This window comes from Electrona antarctica (genome assembly GCF_951216825.1).
Source record: "Electrona antarctica genome assembly, chromosome: 13".
In the NCBI taxonomy this organism is placed as follows: Eukaryota; Metazoa; Chordata; class Actinopteri; order Myctophiformes; family Myctophidae; genus Electrona; species Electrona antarctica.
Window position 1 is genome coordinate 48,253,466 of NC_136794.1, and position 21,559 is coordinate 48,275,024.

Here is a 21,559-nt window from a genome sequence, read left to right on the forward strand (position 1 = left end):
GCAAGGCCAAGTACGTAGATCATATGGGCCTACCTGGCATACCATCCATCCCATACCCTTCACAGTAAAATCCTCAGTATAAATTCAAACTCTTTACAAATGGAACCAAATGTAGGCCTACTGAGCATTTTACAGTGTTTTTTTTTTTTATACATTTTTGTCGGTGGAGCTTTGGAGCCCAGCTTTGGGCCGTGTTTGTCGCTCCAGGCTCTGGTTGCTGCTCTGCGCGTCCCTGTCTTTCTCCAACAGCGGCACGCAGGTGCATCCGACGGCAACGGACACGTAGCTCTCCACGTAGGAGTGTCGGCCGCCCACACACGAGCCCGTGCGCTTCAGGATGACGGCTGTCGGTACTGTATGTCCGTCGGTGGAAACCCTTGGCCAATAAGGGACCACCATTCTTGGTGACGTAACTAATAAGGTGTTTCAATCAAGGTTGAATATAAGGTCAATAATTGATCAGAGCGCCCCCACGGGTGTGATTATTAATAGTGGGACAGCTAATTAGAATTAACTAGAGCAGTGCCTGCTGGGCACTGGCCTACTTGGATCGATGCAAGTTGGAAATGAATATTATGTCCGTGTCCGTTTTATGGAAGGATGTGTAGGGCCCGCACACCATTCTTTTGGTAAAGGATTACTTTATTGAAGTACTTTCATGGCCATATATGGAGTTATTTGTCAGGCATGCCCAAATATGGAGTCTATGCAGACGTCAGAACAGGCCAGCTCCATGTATGGACCCTGGGCATGGGCCCTGTCCAGAGCCCGGGCAGGGGCCCTGTCCAGAGCCCGGGCAGAGGCCTTTTTGGGGCGGTTCTGGACAACCGTGGGTCCGACCGACTCGACACCGGGCACTGCACTCCATGTGGGAGTGTGTTTCACGCGTGTGTCGAATTTGAAGTCGGTGGGGCGAACGGTTCTCGAGTTACAGCACACACACACACACACACACACACACACACACACACACACACACACACACACACACACACACACACACACACACACACAGAGACTACGTGCATTACAACAGTACACACACACAGAGACTACGTGCATTACAACAGTACACAGACACAGAGTCCTTACTGGTGTGGCCTTCAGTCTGCATGTCCAAGTGTCTCATCCTCTTCCTCGTGTTGATCAAGGATAGTCTAAGAAGGATGAGACGCGAAGACCGTACGGGCGACGCCATGTTGCTTTGGAAGGAAAGAAACATGCGCAATGGGCTATATGCAGCCAACACTTCCGCGTTCAGCTTCCTTGGTCTCAACTGCGCATGTTTCTTTCCTTCCAAAGCAACATGGCGTCGCCCGTACGGTCTTCGCGTCTCATCCTTCTTAGACTATCCTTGGTGTTGATGTCTTCTTAGGGGTTCAACAACGCTGCTTCTGGTGTGGGTCCATTGTTTACTGCTATTTTTCAAAAATAGAAGACCTACAAGCTCGTAGCGCGCCACTGGGTGGCGCGCTACGAGCTTGTAGATCTGCTATTTTTCAATAGCTAAAGCACAACATAATGCTAACACCAAAAGGGGTTCCCGCCCAAAATGGGTTAAATACTGCATGGCATGATTGGCATTTTCAAAAATGTAAAAAAACATAACCAGAAGAGAATGTTTTAATTGAGAATTTGAATAGGGAAAAATATTGCATTACGTGTGTTTCAATTGATAGAACATGTTTTCGCAGAACGAATAATAGGCCAGGGCTTACTGTATACAGTATGGTTAAAGGGAGGCTATACCAGGCCAAGACAACACCTTTCACTCACGTCCTCCGGAGCACATCAAGGGCAAGGCCAAGTACGTAGATCATATATAGGCCTACCTGGCATACTACCATCCATCCCATACCCTTCACAGTAAAATCCTCAGTATAAATTCAAACTCTTTACAAATGGAACCAAATGTATAGGCCTACTGAGCATTTTATAGTGTTTTTGAGTGGTGCAACCACTCCAAGGAACAGTAATGTCCGTGTTCACCTATGTGACACCTATGTGACTTGTGTTAACCTATGTTTGTGTGTGACTCATGAGAACCAGTAGGGGCGCTGTCGTGCCAGAAACAGAGAGAAATAGTGCTGCACTGTTGCCTGCTAATGAGAGCGAGAGAGAGGGGGGGGGGGGGTAAGGGGGGGAGTTGCACCACTCAGTTCACACGGGTGTGATTTTTTTTTATACATTTTTGTCGGTGGAGCTTTGGAGCCCAGCTTTGGGCCGTGTTTGTCGCTCCAGGCTCTGGTTGCTGCTCTGCGCGTCCCTGTCTTTCTCCAGCAGCGGCACGCAGGTGCATCCGACGGCAACGGACACGTAGCTCTCCACGTAGGAGTGTCGGCCGCCCACACACGAGCCCGTGCGCTTCAGGATGACGGAGGGCGTGTAGACCGGCGTGCTGCGGTACTGGTCGCTCTCCTCCATGCCGTCAGGGCCTGTCAGACAGCCCTTACACAGACAGTAGGCTTCTGGGATGTATCGCGGATACCTGGCTGGGTCGTGGGAAATCCTGGTACAAAGAAAACATACAAAATGATTAGATGTAATTGAGGTCATGATCCAACTACTACACTCTGACTTAAATTAACCCATTTTGACCTGAGATTAGATTCTAAAAATGTCTTCTACATCCTGACATTTTTATGAAAAAGCTATGTTTCTATGTCAGTCGTTCTTCGATTTTTCAAAAATAGCAGACCTACAAGCTTGTACCGCGCCACTCGGTGGTGCGCTATGAGCTTGTAGATCTGCTATTTTTCAATAGCTAAAGCATAACATAATGCTAACACCAAAAGGGGTTCATAGCGCGCCACCGAGTGGCGCGCTATGAACTTGTAGGTCTGCTATTTTTGAAAAATCGAAGAACGACTGACATAGAAACATAGCTTTTTCAGAAAACTGTCAGGATGTAGAAGACATTTTTAGAATCTGATCTCAGGTCAAAATGGGTTAAACAGAATGTATTTTCAATAAATGTTTTCCCCCCCAAACAGGAGAGAACTCACAGGATAAACACATTTTGAAGTGATGACAAAGAAATGTAGACAGAACTGGAACCCTATTGATTTTAAAGCTGATAAATGAATAGGCCTATACTCTCTCCCCTGGTTGAATGAAGCTGATAAATGAATAGGCCTATACTCTCTCCCCTGGTTGAATGAAGCTGATAAATGAATAGGCCTATACTCTCTCCCCTGGTTGAATGAAGCTGATAAATGAATAGGCCTATACTCTCTCCCCTGGTTGAATGAAGCTGATAAATGAATAGGCCTATACTCTCTCCCCTGGTTGAATGAAGCTGATAAATGAATAGGCCTATACTCTCTCCCCTGGTTGAATGAAGCTGATAAATGAATAGGCCTATACTCTCTCCCCTGGTTGAATGAAGCTGATAAATGAATAGGCCTATACTCTCTCCCCTGGTTGAATGAAGCTGATAAATGAATAGGCCTATACTCTCTCCCCTGGTTGAATGAAGCTGATAAATGAATATGCCTATACTCTCTCCCCTGGTTGAATGAAGCTGATAAATGAATAGGCCTATACTCTCTCCCCTGGTTGAATGAAGCTGATAAATGAATAGGCCTATACTCTCTCCCCTGGTTGAATGAAGCTGATAAATGAATAGGCCTATACTCTCTCCCCTGGTTGAATGAAGCTGATAAATGAATAGGCCTATACTCTCTCCCCTGGTTGAATGAAGCTGATAAATGAATAGGCCTATACTCTCTCCCCTGGTTGAATGAAGCTGATAAATGAATAGGCCTATACTCTCTCCCCTGGTTGAATGAAGTTGGCATTTTGGCAACCCCACTTGATAATGAATTTTGTTCATTGGAGATGGGGAGACCCCTGTTACTGAACATAGAACAAACACTAGCCCTATTATTATCAGCATATAGAACTTTTAACTTTTTAAACCAAACTTGTTTTAAGATAACGTTACATCACAATAGACCATCTTTAATTGAACCAATCCACACGATACAGTGGTGTTCTTCTCTATATACTTCCATTGAGAAATCTAGGCTAGAGTGACATACAGACCACCCACCTAGCCCCAATGTTCCCTCGCTGCACCCCATTCGACTGGTATCACCCCATATAATCGGCGAAATCATCTGTTATCAGCACGTTTGATAGCTACAGAATGAGCGTAAGGACTGAGGGAACATATTGGGGCTAACGGTTACCACCCACCATGTGTATGACTGTTGACAAACAGAATAGGCCTGAAGGCTGAAGCTCATATTGTGCACTGCCATCGCCAGCCTGGGCAAGCGGAGAACAAGTTTATGATGAATTCCTGTTGTTCTTTGACTATAGAGAAGTGTCTATTTGTACGTCTCTAAATGTTTTGATGAATTGAACAAGGTGGACCCTCTTGTAAACAAGTGTAATGCTTAATTGGGTCGTCCACTCACAGTTAACAGTCTTTGTATTGAGTTTGTGCTTGAAATGTACTGTAATTCTGCAAACTGTTAATAAATATTTCAATCAATCAATGGATTGCAGGCACTCGTGATTTTTCACTCGTGTGTATAACAGTAGCCTAGGCTATGTGTGTCGCATTGTGACAATGTGTCAAGGTTTTGAAGAAAATAGAATAAAAGTGAAAAATCTAAAATGTCTAATGAATGACAGACAAATCTTATCTTATGTGGAGATGGTCCCTGCAGGGTCTGAGTCTAGCACTAGACACTGCATATTTTCAGCAGTGGACCAAATAATAAACCGTCAATGACATGAACATGTGAGAACTTGAACTAGGCCACTGTTCTTTATTTACCTGTATGCCCACGGAGAGAGGCTGAGAAAATTCACAGGCGTGCGAGACTTTCTGTCCGGGCGGAGGCGACTGGCGCCCGGAGATGAAGGACACGTCAGGTTGTGTCGCTCCTGCGGCGCCAGCTGCAGCGTGTGGTGGAAGGCGCTCATGACGCCCACCGACAGGCGGCCGAACATCTGCTCCAGGATCTCCTCCGGCAGGTCCAGACACGGCCGGCCGCGGACTGCGGGCCGCGACGCCTTCTTCTTGACTCTCACCGCGGCGTCGGCGTGCGACGACGACGACGCGTCGATCAGGATCAAGTACGCAAGCAGCAGTGCGCAAATCCTACCTGGCGGTGCCATATTGCGCGCGTCTGGGACCAACAACAACGTGCGCAAAAAAATGAGAGACAAGTTCGGTTACTTCCCCCCCCTCGTTCTAACAGAGCAAGGTGTTATATTTCCAATGTGCCGCTCACATTGGTGAGCATCTTGGTGAAGTTGAGAGAAAAAAAAGATTGTATTTTCGGTTTCTCTCCTCCTCACGACGTCTCGTGGAAACTTTGCGTTTTGGCAAACTAAACACGCCCGGTCACGGCGGTCAGTGCTGGGAAGTGGGAACAGTTTCTTCCAGCCTCCAGTCCAGAGTTCCCCCGGTAGTTCTCCAGAGTCCAGACAGTAGAAAACCAATCTAAAATGGAGCCGAAAATGTGATTGACATGACCCCCTTTTCAACTTCTCGCCCCTCGCGTAAAAAGCAGCCTCTCCTCCTCCACCTCTGTCTGTAATGTAATGTGTCCCCTATGAGCGCAGCGCTAAGGAACGGAACGGAGGCTCACTGGAAAAGAGCGAAGCTTTTGGCCTCATTCCTGCGAATCCGGCAACTCACTCTGTATAGGTAAAATCGGCACAAATGATCGTAGTAGTACGATGTACAACAAAAATAATTAATACATAATATAAATAATCGATACAGACCAACTTATGGTCTACGTATACTACCGTTTTCCATGATGGAAAACGGTAGTATACGCAAATTGGTCTGTATCGATTATTGACCAAATTTGACTGAGTGAGGGACTGCCATTGGATTTTTTTGAATTTTAGTTTTTTCATGTCACATGAAAGCAGGGAATCATAGCTTCAAATGGACATATTGGTTGTTCAGTTTGACCCACCAGTTTTGGAGATATGGCTTATAGAGTAATGTCTTGCAGAGAAACAGCGAGTTGAGAAAACAGTCTTGAAAGGTTCACTTCTGTGGTCTTTAACATTACACCTAGCTACATGTTTAAGCATTTATTTCATATTTACATCGAGTTCAGCTCTGACACTTATTTCAGACATGCTCTAGTATGTGAAGAGTCTGCCTGTGCTATGAACTCATTTTGGAGAAAAAAACAATTTTTTCTCCTCTGGTGAAAAGCTGGAATTTGCGCGATGGCAGTCTCTCAGTCAAATCTGGTCACTGCCAGCAGCTGGTGCGTGTACTGGTAGCCTCAACCACCCTCCCTTCAGATTGGTTGTTTTCCTTTCCAGATGCTTATCTACTTGACCCCGTGAAGCTTAACTATTCCAAATATTTACTTTTAATAATAGAAAATAGCTTTTTCCAAGTATGCTTCTATAGTTCCACTAAAACAGGATAATCATACACGTGGAGATATATTATGGCTACTGTATAGATTCACACAAACATAAAACATAAAATATTCAACAATTCAGAATCCAGTATAAATAAATAGCTCTACCGCATTGCACACATTCAAACAGCAATGTATCAAATGGGAATGGGAATGAAATGGGAATAAAGAAATCAAGCCATTTAACATCATGGCTACAGTTAGTGTAATTATGATGAATTATGGTACTGGAACAATTGCATTTCCATAAGGCAATAAAATAAAACCTCCGACTTTGCTCCCATATGGAAAAGGAATCTGTCATCCCCAATCACCTGACTGTTACAGTAGGCCACCTTGCAGCATACTTTCCACTTATGGAGTCAAATGCTGTTAACAGATACAGCTGAGCCTCACATGTGTTGGTGACAGGAGCGGGAAGTCTGCTGACTTTTATCCACGTGAGCCAGATATCCTCACAGGGTAAATAATCAGGTGAAATCAGTGTGTGTCTTTGGGGAGGAGGAGCAGGCTCGTACAGTATGAACCATAGTTACGCATAGATACCACATTGGCCACTGTTGTTCGTTGGAGCGATGCGTCAAGTTACACAGCTAAAGAAATAAAGGGTAGTTTGTCACACACACCAAGACTGCAGTTCAAATAGTTTATTTCATATTTGAAACAAATGGACAAACGTTTCGGCTATCCAGCCTTCATCAGTGTGAAGGCTGGATAGAACTGCAGTCTTGGTGTGTGCGACCCACTACCCTTTATTTTGATATGTTTTGAACGGGTGGCGCATCTATAGTCAGAGTGCGGTGGTCATATGAAGAGTGATTCAAGTCACACAGCTGCCATGTTGATGACAGCAAGCTGTGCCTCTTAATGCATAATTTAAATCATCATAAGAGGTTTGGTTTGTTACAAATGTCGCTATGTTATAGATTGGTCAAATAAAAACACCATATCTTACGTAGATAGTAACAGCAATGGTTATAAAAACCATTATATATTTTACCCTATACTACAGTACAGAGCATACCTATTTACACGCACCTCGACAGTGGGTGCAGGGCCAATAAGGCAATTATGGAAGGAGGTATAGGGCCAGCACACCAAAAAGCAAAGCAAAGTTACTATATTTACCCAGGGTATCTGGGCTAAGCTCAATAACTTGTTTCCAGCCAGGCCCTGCTCATAGAACATTTCATGGTAGTGGTTCAATGCCTTGCTCAAGGGCACTTCAGCGGTGGTAATTGTAACGTGTCGGACCGCTGATTCGAACTGGCGACCTTCCGGTATCAAGACCGCTCCGCAATCCGTTCGGCCACCGCTGCCTCAACCATTCTGTTGGTAAAGTAATTCTTTACCAAAAGAATGGTGTGCGGGCCCTACCTCCTTCCACCCTACTACAGTACATCAGGAAAATCTGGAATATCTGACTGTACAGTAGCATACATATATTTTAGTCATGACTCATATCAGGAATATTTTGTAATATGTGACCCGTTTTCCCAGTACATTCTTTCTATTGCTATTCCTGTCCTGAAAGCTATACCAAATGATGGGAGCATAATTGGGAGGCATGTTTTTACACGTAAAAGCCTGTACAACTCAGGCTTATTTCTTGCAGTGGAGATGTGGCAGGTTGACCCTGCCAATATGGCGGCGACGCTGGCGTACGGTCCAGTGTCCAACGTGGTGTACTGTCTACGTCTATGGTCAGTAAGGCAGGAGGTCGTCTCCCAGCTCGCCATCTATGGTTAGTAAGGCAGGAGGTCGTCTCCCAGCTCGCCATCTCTTAGTAAGGCAGGAGGTCATCTCCCAGCTCGCCATCTCCGAAGTCATCCTCGTCCACACGCTTCTTAGCTGCTGTCTTTGGTCTCTCCGCCTGAGGTCCCAGGGGGTCAACGTAGGACGCATCTACACACACACACGCGCACACACACACACACACACACACACACACACACACACACACACACACACACACACACACACACACACACACACACACACACACACACACACACACACACACACACACACACACACACACACACACACACACACAGTGGTTGGGAAAAAATAATATTCTGACTTAAGTGCAACAAATATGGAAAAAAATCGATCTACAACCTTACAACGCTGAGCTTGTAGATTAGCTATTTCCGTGTGACACCATCGTACAGAGAACAATCTTTTGCATAAATCAGTGCTATTGAACACCCTGTGTGTTGGTTAAAAATATATTGAAACGATGAAAAGTAGTAAAAAGTGCTTCGGACAAAACCTCTTAACTCCATTGGACCCTCAAACAATCTGCTAAAGCAGCTAACTCCAGCACCTCTCTGGTCTGTGAGTCTCAGCTATAGTAGTAACTTGGGACCCAAATGTGTGACCGCAGATATTCTGACAAAGTCCTCTTAACACTTAGCGCGCCATTGCCGACGATTAAAGTCAATTGAAGCCAAATTTTGAAACTGACGCTTAACGCGATTGCCGACGGCCTTCGGCAATTGAGCTTTTATAGCGCGTTCGATTGCTTGAGCCAAAATGCTACTCACGTTAGCCGGTTAGCTAGCTGTGTTGTTAGCACAGCACTGGATCGCCCATCTTAGATCGTCGTCGCCATAAGAATCCATTCTATCCATTTCTTTCAATCGCCTGTATCTCCTATTCCTTGTCCCAGATGGCATTTTGGTCAAAACAGCGTTTCTTTGACGGCACAGATCGGACGATGTAGAGCTCTCCAGAGCTCCGGTCTGGCTTCAGATGGTAAACAAGGCCTGTCTGCTCCGTGTAGCTTCCTAGGTTATGACTACTGCTCATGGACCGGAAATGGCGGCTTTTCAAAATAAGAGCTCAAATTTAAAAAATGCTGGCGTGAATTAGATCCTAATTTTTCAATAAATGCTAGCGGTGTTAACAGCAGGAACTTCTGCTGTTAACCCCTTTTGGTGTTTTAACTAAGCATTATGTTATGCTTTAGCTATTGAAAAATAGCAGATCTACAAGCTCATAGCGCGCCACCGAGTGGCACGCTACGAGCTTGTAGGTCTGCTATTTTTGAAAAATCGTGAAAATGAGGCACAAATCTTTGAATATATATTCTTTCAGAGCAAACGTTTTTTTTATTTCGACGTCAGGCCTCAATGGGGTAACAACATGAAGTTGTGCCTTAAACCCTATTGTTTGCTCATTCAGATATGCCGTTTTCACTGAATGTTTGCCAATTTTCCAGCATCTTTTTGACTATTATGACCTGCCCAGAATAGGGTGCATTATGTTAAAAGGTAACAGAGGTGAAATGAGAACAGAACAGAAGCAAATATAGAGTACGATAATTCACAACTCACAACAGGTCCAGTATGAAGACACATACTGTACTAAAGCAGAAGTAAAAACATCTGATTCCAATGGATTAGCCATGCAGAGTAGATCAGATCTGCTGCACATCTGTTCACAAAGAAATTACACTAGTGTTTGTCAGCAAGTAGGACGGGGAGGCGGGGCGGGGGGGGGGAGATGGATGACAAGAACTAGAGCACGACCGATGACAGATGTTTGGGTCGGATGCCGATACCGAGTCCTGGACCAGATTAGTACCAATGTTTTGATTGATTTTTTGTCAAAAACTGCGAAATGTTCTCAAAATAAAGTTTCTATTAAGCAAGCCCGATTAATGTATGAAAAATGTCTCCTATAATAAAGATAAAGATTTATTTCTAGATAAGATTCATACGCTCAAACAAAAGAATGAGGCGGAAGTGGAGGTTTGAGACGTCTCTCTCTCTCTGTGTGTGTGTGTGTGTGTGTGTGTGTGTGTGTGTGTGTGTGTGTGTGTGTGGAGAGGCGGTCCTCCTCACCCAGGTCTCTCTCTGTGTGTGTGTGTGTGTGTGTGTGTGTGTGTGTGTCCTCACCCAGGTCTCTCTGATGGCTGCTGGCTTCATACGGCTCGTTGGAACCAGGAAGTGTCCTCAGCCTGGCGCTCAGCCGCTCCCCCTTGGCACTGCTGCTGTGGCTGCCCTCTGTATACACATAGACAAAAAGGTAAATGGTAAATGGTGCATTTATATAATACCATTATCCAAGGCGCTTTACAGAGATTGTGCATTACATTCACCCATTCACACACACACATCCAAACACCGATGCCGGAGGAAACCATGCAAGGCACCAACCAGCACATCAGGAGCAATTAGCGGTTCAGTGTCTTGCTCAAGGACACTTCGACACTAACTCTGGGGGAGCCCGGGTTTCAAACTGGCAACCTTGCGGTTCCCATCCAGCCACTCTACCCCTGAGCCACCGCCGCACAACACAAACGATTAGCTTACTTGCTTACTGTGTGTGTGTGTGTGTGTGTGTGTGTGTGTGTGTGTGTGTTTACATGACTTATCTATTTGGCAATTCGTATAAAATAGGTTTTTCGGCGTGCCTTCATTCCAGGCCAGGCTCAGATGGCAGGCTGAGGGCACCCCAGAGGCTGCGTTCACACCAGCGGCGACAAAGCGATATATAGGCTACAAGTCATTTTCAATGGAAGCTATGAAGCCATGAAGCTGTAAAGCGACGCTCGGGCTGCAAAAACGAACTTAAGCTTCATGGCTTCAATCTTTTTCAGCGCTCCCAATGATACCATTTCCAACCCACTTGCTTTCTCCCTATAATTCCCGCTCCGTTTTACAAAGAAAGAAGGAAAAAAACGAGTTCTTGCCGTTAACAGTTCCCAGTGCTATTAATCCCTATATCTTCTGCCGCAGCGTTAAACTGCCACGTGAGCAACACTTCAATGGCGACTCGCCGTGGCCGTTTTATAGCTTTTGTCTCCGCTAGTGTGAACGCATCACGAGGGACAAGAGGAGCGATAACGATCTCACCAGAACATCTGGCAGCCAGGTAGCTCTGGAAACCAGAACATCTGGCAGCCAGGCAGCTCTGGAAACCAGAACATCTGGAAACCAGGTAGCTCTGGAAACCAGAACATCTGGAAACCAGGTAGCTCTGGAAACCAGAACATCTGGCAGCCAGGTAGCTCTGGAAACCAGAACATCTGGCAGCCAGGTAGCTCTGGAAACCAGAACATCTGGCAGCCAGGTAGCTCTGGAAACCAGAACATCTGGCAGCCAGGTAGCTCTGGAAACCAGAACATCTGGCAGCCAGGTAGCTCTGGAAACCAGAACATCTGGCAGCCAGGTAGCTCTGGAAACCAGAACATCTGGCAGCCAGGTAGCTCTGGAAACCAGAACATCTGGCAGCCAGGTAGCTCTGGAAACCAGAACATCTGGCAGCCAGGTAGCTCTGGAAACCAGAACATCTGGCAGCCAGGTAGCTCTGGAAACCAGAACATCTGGCAGCCAGGTAGCTCTGGAAACCAGAACATCTGGCAGCCAGGTAGCTCTGGAAACCAGAACATCTGGCAGCCAGGTAGCTCTGGAAACCAGAACATCTGGCAGCCAGGTAGCTCTGGAAACCAGAACATCTGGCAGCCAGGTAGCTCTGGAAACCAGGACATCTGGCAGCCAGGTAGCTCTGGAAACCAGAACATCTGGCAGCCAGGTAGCTCTGGAAACCAGAACATCTGGCAGCCAGGTAGCTCTGGAAACCAGAACATCTGGCAGCCAGGTAGCTCTGGAAACCAGTGGTGGAAAAAAACACCAAAACAGGAAGGAGGTAAAGAGGCCCCAGTCCTCTGCTGTCCCTCACAGCACTAAACAAACCCCCCTCCTCCCTCCTCCCACCTCTCTCACCATCTACCAGCACTAAACAAACCCCCCTCCTCCCACCTCTCTCTCTCTCACCATCTACCAGTAGACAAACCCCCCTCCTCCCTCCTCTCTCTCTCTCACCATCTACCACTAAACAAACCCCCCTCCTCCCTCCTCTCTCTATCTCTCTCTCTCTATCTCACCATCTACCAGTAGACAAACACCCCTCCTCCCACCTCTCTCTCTCTCTCTCTCTCTCTCTCTCTCTCTCTCTCTCTCTCTCTCTCTCTCTCTCTCTCTCTCTCTCTCTCTCTCACCATCTACCAGTAGATGCCAGAGTTTTGGGACAGAAGCCAATCTGGATTTTGGGACAGTCGTAGACCACAGAATGATTACCCATCATGTTTTGACCCATATTCATCAATTTGAAAAACAGATTTGATTAAAGTTAGCACAATTAATTCATGCGCAAAACCAAATACATTTTGATGGATAAAAAAATATATACATAAAACTAAACTTTATTTTATGAACCACTTATTTACCTATTCCTGTTAAAAAAAAAAAAAAAAAAAAAAAAAAAGCTACATCTGCTATTGTTGCTATAGTGACATACCGGACCCCAATTAGGGATAACAGATTCAATGTGGTTCAAAATCTGGACACATGAGCTGCATATAATTGCCAATACCGTAATAAAAAGGTCAAATAATGGCCGATATATATCGGTCTGACCAACGTAACGGTCTGGCTCCAACTACTCTCTGCTAGGAAACAGATGTATTGGCTCCTGTCTAAAGGCCCAGGGCAGGGATTTATCTTTCTATTTTACCAGAACAAGTTGTACAACACTTATTTTTAACAAACAACAAACAGACACCCAACCAACTGTGTTGGTTCATTCATACCGGAGGCACTGTGTAGTCACATTGTAGGCTCCACAGAGCCGAACCCACTTTTATTCGGCTTTAAAATAAGAGTATGAATCGCGCCTTAATAGATTAGTTCCATTACCTGCTGCATATTCCTTTCAGTTCACGATGAATCTGCATGTGAAAATGAAGACGATCCTGATACTTGCAGGGCGAGGGGTGGGATATGCCCTTTTTAATGGCACCAGATCATTTGCCAGTATACAGAAGTATACTTTTACACTACTCCACCCATCTGGTCCTCCAAGGAGGTTAACCCATTCAAACCAGGAAAGTATCTATCTGTAATCATTTTAGATTTGAGCTATATCTAGAAACATACGTTTTTCAAAAACCTCTTTAGAACAGTGGTACTAAAAAAAGAGCAGATCTACAAGCTCCAAGCGTGTCACTTTGCGCCGTGCTGCGAGCTTGTACATCTGCTATTTCTTTTTAGAAAAACTTTTTTTCCCCCAACACAAATCTTCTCTTCTGGGGTCCCTGGCACAAAACATTTTCAGATGGGGGTCCGCGGTCAAATATATATATATGAAATAAGATTTAGAACGCATTTGTGGAATCGGCCTCAGGTGTTAACCCATTCTGGGCGGGAACCCCTTTTGGTGTTTTAACTAAGCATTATGTTATACTTTAGCTATTGAAAAATAGCAGATCTACAAGCTCATAGCGCGCCACCGAGTGGCGCGCTACTGCTATTTTTGAAAAGTCGTGAAAATGTGGTGCAAATCTTTGAATATATATTTCAGAGCGAACATTTTTAACTAAAACGTTGGCTTCAGGGGGGTCCCTGGAACTACATATTTTGAGATGGGAGTCTGTGGCCCAATAGAGATAATTCTGGGGGTCCTTGACATGAAAAAGGTTGAGGACCACTGACATAGATTTTTTTTTAATCGACCTCAGTCCAGAATGGGTTCATGGGTTGAACAAACATGCAAACATGCAGATGACTATTTGACTGCTCTGGTCTGGTGTTCAGAGAGGCTCCTCTCTGGTCTGGTGTTCAGAGAGGAGCAGAGTTGATCTCAGAGATGAAATGCAGGAAAGATAAGAATGATGCACTAGAAGTGCCATTCCACCAAAGCATAGCAGGAAAATAAATGGAAACAGAGGGAAATAAGTCCCTATAAGAGCAGAATGATGGACTTTGTGAGAGAGTCTGATCTCTGCTCTGTTGACCCCAACGGCGTCAACTATGGGAGTGCTTGAGGGCTTGGGCACCCCCTGAAAAATTAATAAGCCAAATAGCACCCACTGAGATATCCCCTCATTTTGTCACGTAATCAAGGGCTGAAGATCCCCTTCCCTGGTTTTTGGAGGTGGGTTGGCTTATTTCTCTCACACAATGTGGCAACACTGAAGTCAAAACAAAAACAAGACACGTAGGCACATTCCACACACCTTTAGGTGCTTGGGCCACTGTCTGGGCGAACAGGTATTCATTCATTCAAATGCTAATAAGGTGCCGACAAGATCACGATGCCCGCCGCCGCGGCCACCCCGGCCCCGCCTGCCGACAAGATCACGATGCTGGCCGCCGACAACGTAGCTGCCGAGGCGGACAGCACTGTCAGCGCCAACACAACGGCTCTTTTAAGAGCTAATAATTCTAAAAAAGAAAGGTGTCGTCCGCAGCAGCCAGCAGTCCGGGGGCGCAAATATCAACCCATCTGGAAAGAGACATTTACCTGGATCACGTACAACTCTACGAAAGACTGTGTGTTGCTGTTTTGATGTCGTATTATATTGTATTATATTGTCGTATTATATTATTGCTGCTGCATTGTCTGAAGGAAGCCAAACAAAAATAAGTTTTACTCTTATGTAGGTGTACCTGTACACAAGATGTAACAATAAAGCACAACCTTGAACCTTGAACCTTGAAACAATTTAATGTGTTTGTTGTGAACTGAAAGCGCACTGTGTTCAATCGTTTTTCCCCGCGTCGGGGGGGGGGGGGGAAGAGGCGGGGCTGGGAAGCACCCCCTGACGTTTTAAGAACCTTACGCCCCTGGTTGACCCTGTGAACGTCTCGGGTCCACCTCTCTCTCTCGGATGTAGGTGGCAGGTTTAGAGAATGACGTCATTTTCGAGGCATGAGGAAAAACTAACTTCTCCGCCTCGAACCTACGGGACGTTTTGGGGGAATAACAGCCTCTCTTCACACCGAGGAGTGTGTAGTGTATTGTGTGTGTAGTGTGTAGTGTGTAGTGTATTGTGTGTGTAGTGTGTAGTGTGTAGTGTATTGTGTGTGTAGTGTGTAGTGTATTGTGTGTGTAGTGTGTAGTGTATTGTGTGTGTAGTGTGTAGTGTATTGTGTGTGTAGTGTGTAGTGTGTGTAGTGTGTAGTGTGTAGTGTATTGTGTGTGCAGTGTGTAGTGTATTGTGTGTGTAGTGTGTAGTGTGTAGTGTATTGTGTATTGTGTGTGTAGTGTGTAGTGTGTAGTGTATTGTGTGTGTAGTGTGTAGTGTATTGTGTGTGTAGTGTGTAGTGTATTGTGTGTGTAGTGTGTAGTGTGTAGTGTATTGTGTGTGTAGTGTGTAGTGTATTGTGTGTGTAGTGTGTAGTGTGTAGTGTATTGTGTGTAGTGTATTGTGTGTGTAGTGTGTAGTGTATTGTGTGTGTAGTGTGTAGTGTGTGTAGTGTGTAGTGTATTGTGTGTGTAGTGTGTAGTGTGTAGTGTATTGTGTGTGTAGTGTGTAGTGTATTGTGTGTGTAGTGTGTAGTGTGTAGTGTATTGTGTGTAGTGTATTGTGTGTGTAGTGTGTAGTGTATTGTGTGTGTAGTGTGTAGTGTGTGTAGTGTGTAGTGTATTGTGTGTGTAGTGTGTAGTGTGTAGTGTATTGTGTGTGTAGTGTGTAGTGTGAGACGCAAACAGACAGACTTTACAGAACAGAGGGGAAAACTATCAGGTGTATTTAAAGAGTAGTGGCCTTCTCAGTTTTCTCTCAAATTTCATCGTCTTCAGCGAACTCAGTCAGTCAGTCAGTCAGTCAGTCAGTCAGTCAGTCAGTCAGTCATTCAGTCAGTCAGTGTCTGTGCATTGCTCAGTGCAAACATTGAGTGGAGCAGACAAGGAGTGTCAGGGAGAGAGGGAGACTGGAGATCACAGCAGCCTGTCAGAGGAATTCTGGGCCTCTCAGAACATATTAAAGCAGTTCTACAGTTTGTTTCACTCTCGTAGTGGAATGTGACTCCCTCAACAGAAAACCAGATTAGAAAATATATCCACATATTGCATATACGTACTATATGGCATTGCAATGAAATAGGGCTGCACAATATGACTGAACCTAAGTAGCTTTTACTGTTTATCATTTTGGCACTGTGGCAATACTTCATCTAATAAGGGAAAATTAGCTAAATGTGTGGTAAATATGCAAAAAAAAATGCTTACCACTAGCTTTCTTCACAAATGTGTTCATAAAGGTGTCTACTATCACAGAAAAAATTGTTCCAACCCAACTCCCTTGGGAAACTTTGTGACAGCTGCTGAAAGTTGGGGTACCATTAACATCCAATATAAGGCAAAAATGTCCAAATTTCATTATACTTTAAGTAGCATGTGACGTGTCAAACTAGGGGGTTTTCATGATGCTGAATCCATTGCAAGCATTAGTTTTGCACAAAAATCACTCCTTCGCCTAAATATGGCCATAGCCGTCATCACAAATGTGATGAGGTCAGCACATTTGGGCACATTTGGGCAAGTGGCTATGGCCGAATTTAGCCCAAGGAGTGTTTTCATTTGTACACTCTCAGAGTTATATTAACATTGATTTTACAATATAAATTGGGGGTCCCAGAGATAGAAATGGCATTAAATGGGGGTCCGTAGCCTAATGCATGTCAAACTGTGGATCCGTGAAATTAAACTGGTTGAGAATCACTGCTAGAGCCGTCAAAATGGGGGGGCTTATGGGGGGCTCCTGGCATGTATTTTCAAATGGGGGGTCCATGGGCTAATACGTGTCAATTTGGGGGTCCTTGACATGAAAAAGTTTGGGAAACACTGCTCTACTCTGCACTACGATAAGCAGCTGGAGGTCAATACAGTCTGGAAAAACCCACATGGCAAACAGCCATGTGGTGTTCGCTCATTTATGCTGGCGGCTACGATGCCTGGCTGATCTAAACTTTAGTTGCACGCCGGTGTTGTGCACCAAAAAATGGCGATCTACAAGCCCACAATCACTAGCCTTCCTCCCCGGGAGCGTCAGTGAACCCGGGAGCGTCAGTGAATGAGTCTGGCCGCGCCAGGCTACACAACCACAGCGCTTTACTAGCTTGTGGATCGGCTATCCCTGCTATACGCGACATGTAACCAAGTATAACTCGGGCGTAACGGTACATACCTCTCCCCGAGTCCAGCAGTGGACTCTGCAGTTTAGCGTCACTGTGAGACACTGGGCCAGGGCGGCAAGCACACAAAGGCAGACAGAAGAAGAAAGAAAGTAGTCAAAACGTGAGGAAATAATGAAGGAGGGGAGGAGGCAATACACAAAGAAATAATGAAGGAAGGAAGGAGGGAGGCAATACACAAAGAAAGAGGGAAAGAAAAAAGGAATGAAAGAAGCTTGAGATTATATATAGCACTGGTTCTCAACGTCGGGTCCGGTGGGGACCACCAGGAGTCCAAATGGACCGTTACGGCTCTGTAACTCAGAATGTACAAATGGAGCCAAAATGAACGGACCTGGTTCCATTTGTACACTCTCACAGTGTGTACAGTCCCAGCCTCCAGGAACTGTGGCCTAGGCCCTATAGACTCCTAGAGCATATATCAAACTGCAGGGGGTTCTTGATGTTCAAAAGGTCATCACAGATGAGGGAACAAGAGGGAGAATTGAGCCATGCGATGCATTATGTGTACTGATGAGGTGTCATTTCAGCTGAGTCACTTTCACTCTCTCACCTGCTTTGACCTCCACCTCTGCAGTACCGGGAGAAAACAAAGATGTGAATGATCACTCTGCTTCTAAAGATCCATCACAGCCAGACATCCTAACAGTTCTGTTCTGACTTGCTTGTTAAAAACCCATTCTGGGCGGGAACCCCTTTGTGTTTCAAGCATTATGTTATACTTTAGCTATTTTGAAAAATCGAAGAACGACTGACATAGAAACATAGCTTTTTCAGAAAACTGTCAGGATGTAGAAGATATTTTTAGAATCTGACCTCAGGTCAAAATGGGTTAAGGTCACACAACTATTCTACTTGATGACACTGAAACAGATTCCCATAAGCATTTCTATTCTACTTATCAGATTTTCTGTTTGTTTTTTTGGCATCAAAAGATTACAGAATATTAAAAGCACATTGGAAGCCTTTATTTGCGTGATCCAAAACATCAAGCCACAGGGAGGAACGGAGTAATGGAACTCTTGGCAAATGGCAAGGCGGACAGACAGACAGACAGACAGGCACATTAGCAGGTGCTTGACGCGGAAATTGCAGGCTTCCAGTTACCCGGTCGAGACGAAGCGTAGCTCGCCAAGACAGTTCTTTGGCATGTGTGTAGTCTAGTACATCTGTGTTGTCTTTGAAATGCTTTCAAGTGCCTGATAAAGCTGCTTGGTGGGTGAAACTTGTTTCCATTGTCAGAGCCTGTGTAGTAGTAGTAGTAAGTAGCCTTGCCGAGCCATGAGGCCCATAGAGGCAGGAGCCTATCTCCTGTTTCTGTAGCCATGAGGCCCATAGGGCAGGAGCCTATCTCCTGTTTCTGTAGCCATGAGGCCCATAGGGCAGGAGCCTATCTCCTGTTTCTGTAGCCATGAGGCCCATAGGGCAGGAGCCTATCTCCTGTTTATGTAGCCATGAGGCCCATAGGGCAGGAGCCTATCTCCTGTTTCTGTAGCCATGAGGCCCATAGGGCAGGAGCCTATCTCCTGTTTCTGTAGCCATGAGGCCCATAGGGCAGGAGCCTATCTCCTGTTTCTGTAGCCATGAGGCCCATAGGGCAGGAGCCTATCTCCTGTTTCTGTAGCCATGAGGCCCATAGGGCAGGAGCCTATCTCCTGTTTCTGTAGCCATGAGGCCCATAGGGCAGGAGCCTATCTCCTGTTTCTGTAGCCATGAGGCCCATAGGGCAGGAGCCTATCTCCTGTTTCTGTAGCCATGAGGCCCATAGGGGCAGGAGCCTATCTCCTGTTTCTGTAGCCATGAGGCCCATAGGGCAGGAGCCTATCTCCTGTTTCTGTAGCCATGAGGCCCATAGGGCAGGAGCCTATCTCCTGTTTCTGTAGCCATGAGGCCCATAGGGCAGGAGCCTATCTCCTGTTTCTGTAGCCATGAGACCCATAGGGCAGGAGCCTATCTCCTGTTTCTGTAGCCATGAGGCCCATAGGGCAGGAGCCTATCTCCTGTTTCTGTAGCCATGAGGCCCATAGGGCAGGAGCCTATCTCCTGTTTCTGTAGCCATGAGGCCCATAGGGCAGGAGCCTATCTCCTGTTTCTGTAGCCATGAGGCCCATAGGGCAGGAGCCTATCTCCTGTTTCTGTAGCCATGAGGCCCATAGGGCAGGAGCCTATCTCCTGTTTCTGTAGCCATGAGGCCCATAGGGCAGGAGCCTATCTACTGTTTCTGTAGCCATGAGGCCCATAGGGCAGGAGCCTATCTCCTGTTTCTGTAGCCATGAGGCCCATAGGGCAGGAGCCTATCTCCTGTTTCTGTAGCCATGAGGCCCATAGGGCAGGAGCCTATCTCCTGTTTCTGTAGCCATGAGGCCCATAGGGCAGGAGCCTATCTCCTGTTTCTGTAGCCATGAGGCCCATAGGGGCAGGAGCCTATCTCCTGTTTCTGTAGCCATGAGGCCCATAGGGCAGGAGCCTATCTCCTGTTTCTGTAGCCATGAGGCCCATAGGGCAGGAGCCTATCTCCTGTTTCTGTAGCCATGAGGCCCATAGGGCAGGAGCCTATCTCCTGTTTCTGTAGCCATGAGGCCCATAGGGCAGGAGCCTATCTCCTGTTTCTGTAGCCATGAGGCCCATAGGACAGGAGCCTATCTCCTGTTTCTGTAGCCATGAGGCCCATAGGGCAGGAGCCTATCTCCTGTTTCTGTAGCCATGAGGCCCATAGGGCAGGAGCCTATCTCCTGTTTCTGTAGCCATGAGGCCCATAGGGCAGGAGCCTATCTCCTGTTTCTGTAGCCATGAGGCCCATAGGACAGGAGCCTATCTCCTGTTTCTGTAGCCATGAGGCCCATAGGGCAGGAGCCTATCTCCTGTTTCTGTAGCCATGAGGCCCATAGGGCAGGAGCCTATCTCCTGTTTCTGTAGCCATGAGGCCCATAGGGCAGGAGCCTATCTCCTGTTTCTGTAGCCATGAGGCCCATAGGGCAGGAGCCTATCTCCTGTTTCTGTAGCCATGAGGCCCATAGGGCAGGAGCCTATCTCCTGTTTCTGTAGCCATGAGGCCCATAGGGCAGGAGCCTATCTCCTGTTTCTGTAGCCATGAGGCCCATAGGGCAGGAGCCTATCTCCTGTTTCTGTAGCCATGAGGCCCATAGGGCAGGAGCCTATCTCCTGTTTCTGTAGCCATGAGGCCCATAGGGCAGGAGCCTATCTCCTGTTTCTGTAGCCATGAGGCCCATAGGGCAGGAGCCTATCTCCTGTTTCTGTAGCCATGAGGCCCATAGGGCAGGAGCCTATCTCCTGTTTCTGTAGCCATGAGGCCCATAGGGCAGGAGCCTATCTCCTGTTTCTGTAGCCATGTGGCCCATAGGGGCAGGAGCCTATCCCCTGTTTCTGTAGCCATGAGGCCCATAGGGCAGGAGCCTATCTCCTGTTTCTGTAGCCATGAGGCCCATAGGGGCAGGAGCCTATCTCCTGTTTCTGTAGCCATGAGGCCCATAGGGCAGGAGCCTATCTCCTGTTTCTGTAGCCATGAGGCCCATAGGGCAGGAGCCTATCTCCTGTTTCTGTAGCCATGAGGCCCATAGGGCAGGAGCCTATCTCCTGTTTCTGTAGCCATGAGGCCCATAGGGCAGGAGCCTATCTCCTGTTTCTGTAGCCATGAGGCCCATAGGGCAGGAGCCTATCTCCTGTTTCTGTAGCCATGAGGCCCATAGGGCAGGAGCCTATCTCCTGTTTCTGTAGCGTGAGGCAGCTTGATGTACAAGTACACCCCCTGGACATGACGCTAGTATGTCCCCAATCCAACCCTTGATGCGGAGTGTCAAGCAGGGAGGCACTGGGTCCCATTTTTTTTGTTGAGTGGTGTAAACCACTCCTACAACTGGCTTTGTTAGTTTACGTGTCTGTCCGTTTACGTGTCTGTCCGTGAGCATGGTTGCTATGGTCACCCAGTTCACACGGGTGTGATTTCATTACGTCAGACATTACGTCAGACCACAGCTGATCAGTCTATATAAGACCTTACACCACTCAGTTCACACGGGTGGGATTTTTAGTCTTTGGTTAGACCCGGCTGGGGATTGAACCCCGACCTCCCAGTCTCAGGGCGGACACTCTAACCACAAGGCCACTGAGCTGGTGTAGCCTGCGTAGCGAAGCCTATTG

The 21,559-nt window shown here is 46.5% G+C and overlaps 2 protein-coding genes across 3 annotated transcripts in view; both read right to left on the minus strand.

Moving 5' to 3' along the window:
- Nucleotides 1–2,181: 2,181 nt before the first annotated feature.
- Nucleotides 2,182–5,455, minus strand: il17d (interleukin 17d; the record flags this gene model as incomplete). Its single annotated transcript, XM_079518353.1, has 2 exons — nucleotides 4,790–5,455; nucleotides 2,182–2,509 (listed from the first exon to the last, which is right to left on the minus strand). The coding sequence occupies exons 1-2, from the start codon at nucleotides 5,131–5,133 to the stop codon at nucleotides 2,182–2,184; spliced, it is 672 nt and encodes a 223-aa protein (XP_079374479.1). The 5' UTR covers nucleotides 5,134–5,455.
- Nucleotides 5,456–8,098: 2,643 nt separating this feature from the next.
- The window catches only part of ift88 (intraflagellar transport 88 homolog), a 47,390-nt gene continuing 33,929 nt past the window's right edge, over nucleotides 8,099–21,559 (minus strand). Inside the window, exons 23-26 of one of the 2 annotated variants that reach the window (XM_079519321.1) lie at nucleotides 17,955–17,972; nucleotides 17,395–17,445; nucleotides 10,319–10,426; nucleotides 8,099–8,318 (exon numbers count right to left, since the gene is read on the minus strand). In XM_079519321.1, the coding sequence (XP_079375447.1) occupies nucleotides 8,197–8,318; nucleotides 10,319–10,426; nucleotides 17,395–17,445; nucleotides 17,955–17,972 (299 nt within the window). In that variant the 3' untranslated portion in view covers nucleotides 8,099–8,196. The remainder of the gene's footprint in view (nucleotides 8,319–10,318; nucleotides 10,427–17,394; nucleotides 17,446–17,954; nucleotides 17,973–21,559) is intronic. The other variant, XM_079519320.1, reaches the window with a different exon arrangement.